Below are 6,000 nucleotides of genomic sequence, written 5' to 3'. Positions count from 1 at the left end.
TAAAACCCAAATTACATTTGATCTTAGAATTCTTCCCCAAAACTCTTCAATCACAATCTCTTATAATCACATATCAATCATCACTAGATTCTTTTAATATAAAGTAAACACACACATGTAATTATACTTGAGGTTTCCATTATTTTCATGGTGACAAGATTCTTGAATGTATTAACACAATAATAAGGTTCAAGGAAAGAACAATAGAAAATTGATTCAATAGAGTATCATAAAATGGCAAGGGAAAGGTACAATTTCAAGAGAAGAAGAGGTATTATACCCGACTGATTTTGTGAAGGAGATATAGATTTGATTGGCTACGTTTTTCCCCAGAAAAAGGACACCGAAAATCGATCGGAAATGGGCCTGCTGCCGCGGCTATTGTCGCCTGTTTTGAGGAGAAGTAACCACCGAGAAATAGTGATGGTTCTTGGGCACAAGATCTCAGGGACCAAGAGAGGGGAAAATCGACTATTAGCTTGAATAATTTCAGTATGATTCTGCCATTTTCAGAGGAAATGGCGAGAGAAAGGAGGAAGATAAGGGTTCTTGAGATTTTGATGTGTTTAATGGAGTGTGATGCTGATTTTTCTTGGGTTATGCGAATGAAAGGAAGAAGGAAATGGTTGTTGATTTCCTTTGAGTTTATTCGAGTGTGAGGGAAAAAGAGGAGGGTTTATTATATATATATAATATATATATATATATATATATATATATATATATATATATATATATATATATATATATATATATATATATATATATATATATATATGTATATATATATATATATATGTATATATATATATATATATATGTATATATATATATATATATATATATGTATATATATATATATATATGTATATATATATATATATATATATATATATATATATATATATATATATATATATATATATATATATATGTATATATATATATATATATATATATATATATGTATATATATATATATATATATGTATATATATATATATATATATATATGTATATATATATATGTATATATATATATATACATATATATATATATATATATATATATATATATATATATATATATATATATATATATATGTATATATATATATATATATGTATGTATATATATATATATATATATATATATATATATATGTATGTATATATATATATATATATATACATATATATATATATATATATATATATATATATATATATATATGTATGTATATATATATATATATACATATATATATATATATATATATGTATATATATATATATATGTATATATATATATATATATATATATATATATATATATATATATATATATATATATATATATATATATATATATATATATATATATATATATATATATATATATATATATATATATACATATATATATATATACATATATATATATATATATATATATACATATATATATATATATATATATGTATATATATATATATGTATATATATATATATATATATATATATATATATATATATATATATATATATATATATATATATATATGTATATATATATATATGTATATATATATATATATATATATGTATATATATATATATATATATATGTATATATATATATATATATATATATATATATGTATATATATATATATATATGTATATATATATATATATATATGTATATATATATATATATGTATATATATATATATATGTATATATATATATATATATATATATATATATATATATATATATATATATATATATATATATATATATATATATATATATATATATATATATATATATATATATATATATATATATATATATATATATATATATATATAAGAAAAGGAAAAGATGGGGAATTAAATTGAGAATATTTTATGTCATGTGTATTTAAGATCATTCTCGCACTGATAATTCTCTTAAACTTACTCGTCTTAAAATATTAATTTCCCAAATGTTACAATTTTGTACTAGTATTATAATAATTGCTATTATGGGATCAAATAAACTCATAACTTATTTAGTTAAATTCTAAACTATCCACCTAGGTCCACTAACTTTCTAAAATAATTACTACTACTCTCTACTACTCTACATAATGTCTATAATCTCATCTATTAAATTACCTTTTCATTCTTCTAACTACAAAACTCATTTACCACTACGCTTTCATATCATATACAACCATCTTACTTACAATCTATACTTAACAAAATATTCATTCAACTGATCGAAACTCATCCTATGAGATGCTAATCTTATTAATTCAATTATTATACATTCATTAATTTTTGTTTCACAATCTGACTTGAGTGTCGAAGGGGTTTTCCGTGAAACAACCCCCAGGCAAGGCTAACGTTGTATTGTAGGCTTTGAGGTCTTATCAACAAAAGAATCATAAGCACTTTCAGCATACTAACAGTTATCCTCGATTACAACATATATCCAGGTATTTTTTAGTGAACCTTTCACTTCTTAGTTTTATTACCAAAGCAATTTCTAGTTTCAATACAATAGTCCATCTTATTCTCCATCTCTTCAATACAAATCTCCAAATTATTCACCATCTCCTGAATACAAATCTTCTGCATATTCCCCTTCTTTAGAATACAAATCATTAAGCTATACCCCATCACATGAATACATATCTCCAACCTACTTACCATCTCCTAAGTATAAATCTCCAAAATACTCGGTACCTTCAGTTTACAAGACCTCAGACAACTCGAAATCCTCAGTGGATGATTCCCAATACTATTCTCCTTCTCCAGCATATAAATCTCCAGAATACACACCATCCCCTAAGGATAATTCACCAACATACTCTCCATCATCAGATTACAAGACTCCTGATTACTCTTCCTCTCCTATGTACAAGTCTCCATACTATTCTCCTTCTCCTGTGTACAAATCACCAGATTACTCACCATCTTCTGAATACAAGTCGCCTATGTCTTCAAATTACAAGACTCCCGACTACTCTCCATCTTATGTTTACAAATCTCCAAACTATTTTCCTTCTTCTATGTACAAATCACCCGTATACTCGCACTCCGCTGAATACAAGTCACCAACATATTCTCTATCTTCAAATTACGAAAATCCTTACTACTCTTCCTCACTAATGAAAAAGTCTCAATATTATACTCCTTCTCAAGTATACAACTCACCAGTATATTCACCATCCCTTGAGTACAAGTCACCAACATACTCTCCCTCTTCTGATTACAAGACACTTTACTACTCTCCTTCTCCTGTTTACAAATCTCCATACTATTCTCCTTCTTCCATGTACAAGTCACCAGAATACTCACCTTCCTTTGAATACAATTCACCAGCATTTTCTCAATCTTCTGATTACAAAACTCCTTACTACTCATCATCACCTATGAAAAAGTCTCCATACTATTCTCCATCTCCATTATATAAATCACTGGAATACTCACCTTCCAAGCATGAGTCACCAACATATAATCCGTCTCCTGAAAATAGGACATTAATTTACTCTCCATCCTTTGTTAACAGGAAACCAATTTACTCTTCGTCTCTTATATACTCAACACCTGTTTACTCTCCATCTACTATATACCCAACACCTGTTTACTCTCCATCTTCCGTATACATGTCACCATATTATTCTCCATCTTCTGGATATAACACACCATACAACTATCCATCACAAATTTACAAGTCACCAAACTACTCCCCATCACCCATCTACAAATTTCCTAACTACTCCCCATCCCCAATTAATAAATCTCCAGACTATTCTTCGTCTCCGATACACAGTTCTTCATACTACACTCCTTCATCAAGCTACAAAACTACATACCACACTCCATCTTCAGTATATAAAAGTCCAAATTACTCACCATCCCAAATTTACAAATCTCGATACTACTCTGCATCTCCAATTTACAAGACTCCTTACCACTCCCAATCACTAGCTTATAACACTCTATATTACTCTCCATCACCAGTTTATAAGTCACCCTACAACTCCCTTTCACCTGTTTACAAGTCTCCATTCTCATCCCCATCTTATGCATCTCCATATTATTCTCCATCACCTGCCTACAAGAAAAAGGTTTACACTCAATCTCCAACTTATACTCCCACGACTTCTTACTACGAAACAAATGTTTACACTACTTCACCATCTTATTCACCATCCCCTGCTTACAAGTCTCCCTACTACCCATCGTCTACTTTGTATGAGGCTCCTTATTACTCTCCCTCACCTATTTACAAGAAACCAGTATACACTCCATCGCCAACCTACACTCCATCGTCATTTTATGACAAAAAGAATGTATATACTCCTTCTCCAACATATTCACCATCACCTGTATATAAAAAATCAATTCACACTCCATCGTTAGTTGTCTCGCCATCTTACTATCAAAAGCCTGCGTACGCCCCATCAGCAACATATTCACCATCTCCAGTTTACAAATCTCCTTATTATACCCCATTTTCTTATGAGTCTCCTTACTACTCTCCATCTTATGTCTACAAGAAACCATTATACACTCCTTCATCATCTTACATTCCTTCGAACTATGTAAAACATGCCAACACCGCATCACCAACATATTCACCATCCCCTGATTACAAGTCTCTATATTATTCCCCATCCTCTTCTTATGTGTCACCTTACTACTCCCCATCTCCTGTCTACAAGAAACCATTATACACTATTTCACCATCTTACATTCCATCTAACAATGATAAACCAATATACACCCCATCACCAACATATTCTCCATCTCCTATTTACAAATCTCGTTATTACTCTCCATCCCCTTCGCATGAATCCACATACTACTCGCCATCAACTATATACAAAAAGTCAATTTACACTCCTTCACCATATTTCTATGAAACTCAATCTACACACCATCACCAAATTATTCACCATTTCCTATTGACCATTTTTCAACTTATAGTCCATCTACTGAGTACAAGCCTTCTGTTGAAGCCAAAATTACATCTAACTACTAATTTAAGCATGAGATAATTATTTTTTCCTTATTTATTTATTCTTATATATTTCTCCTAAATGTAAGCTATGGTGAATCCAACAAATCTAGATTGGATGGGCATTACATCAAAGGATAAAGAACTAATTTTTTTTGTTATACGTTGCGTCTCAATTATGTTAACGTGTTAAATTTCAGTACTTTCACTCATATTAGACCAAATTTTGTCATTTATAAACATTATGTTGAATTTTTTTATGATGGCACGACGAATACAACTCTTTTATTATTTACTATTCAGTTCAATTTGTTTTATAAAAGGTTTACTTAAAAATCAAATAAATATCATAGAACAAATAACCAATTGCCATTTTGCCAACTTAAGTTAAAATGCAAGTATCTTTGTAGTACCCAAACTTAATGATAGACAACCGACTCTTATATGTCTACAATTAGCTACATTTATGTGCTACTCAGCAGCAGAGAAATTTAGTTAGACTGAGCTTCGTGAGCCTACTAGAAAATAATAATTTTTAAAATTCTTGAGGGAAAAATCATAAGAAGTCAAACAATATAATTTTACTTCAAATTATTAGAATTTGAAAATATTTTAATGAAATCGTCTTATAGTAAGATAATCTCTATTGAGATGAAACAGTTTTCACTTTAGTATTAAGTTGATTAATTATAATTCTAAAATCATTACTTATAATTTTAAAGTGATTAATTATAATTTTAAAACGATCACTCTTTATAGTATTAAAGTGATCACTAATAACCTTCAACTAATCACTTACCATCTTAAAATAATCAATTAATAAAATAAATAAATTATTATATAAGATAATTTTACAGTAAGATGATCTCATACTAAACTTACGTGCAATTAAAACTTTGCTAAACAAACCCTCAAATCTAATAATACTCTGCATGTTTATCATTTATATCTATATTATATATTAATTAGTAATATAACATT

The 6,000-nt window shown here is 27.6% G+C and overlaps 1 protein-coding gene across 1 annotated transcript; it reads left to right on the top strand.

Moving 5' to 3' along the window:
* The first annotated feature begins 234 nt into the window (after nucleotides 1-234).
* On the top strand, nucleotides 235-5,059 carry LOC130810713 (extensin-2-like). Its single transcript, XM_057676848.1, has 5 exons — nucleotides 235-271; nucleotides 514-653; nucleotides 2,543-3,471; nucleotides 3,568-4,068; nucleotides 4,201-5,059. Exons 1-5 carry the CDS (start codon nucleotides 235-237, stop codon nucleotides 5,057-5,059), a joined length of 2,466 nt encoding a protein of 821 aa, XP_057532831.1.
* The last annotated feature ends 941 nt before the right edge of the window (nucleotides 5,060-6,000 follow it).

This window comes from Amaranthus tricolor, chromosome 4 (assembly GCF_026212465.1).
Source record: "Amaranthus tricolor cultivar Red isolate AtriRed21 chromosome 4, ASM2621246v1, whole genome shotgun sequence".
NCBI lineage: Eukaryota > Viridiplantae > Streptophyta > Magnoliopsida > Caryophyllales > Amaranthaceae > Amaranthus > Amaranthus tricolor.
This window is presented reverse-complemented; position numbering and strand designations above follow the sequence as displayed.

What these genes read in the sequence shown, in the direction of transcription:
- LOC130810713 (XM_057676848.1), top strand. Translation starts at nt 235, where the DNA reads ATGGCAAGGGAAAGGTACAATTTCAAGAGAAGAAGAG. An exon ending in CAATTTCAAGAGAAGAAGAG is followed by an intron (nt 272 to 513) that starts GTATTATACCCG and finishes TGCCATTTTCAG; the next exon opens with AGGAAATGGCGAGAGAAAGG. An exon ending in CCTGTTTACAAGTCTCCATT is followed by an intron (nt 4,069 to 4,200) that starts CTCATCCCCATC and finishes TACTTCACCATC; the next exon opens with TTATTCACCATCCCCTGCTT.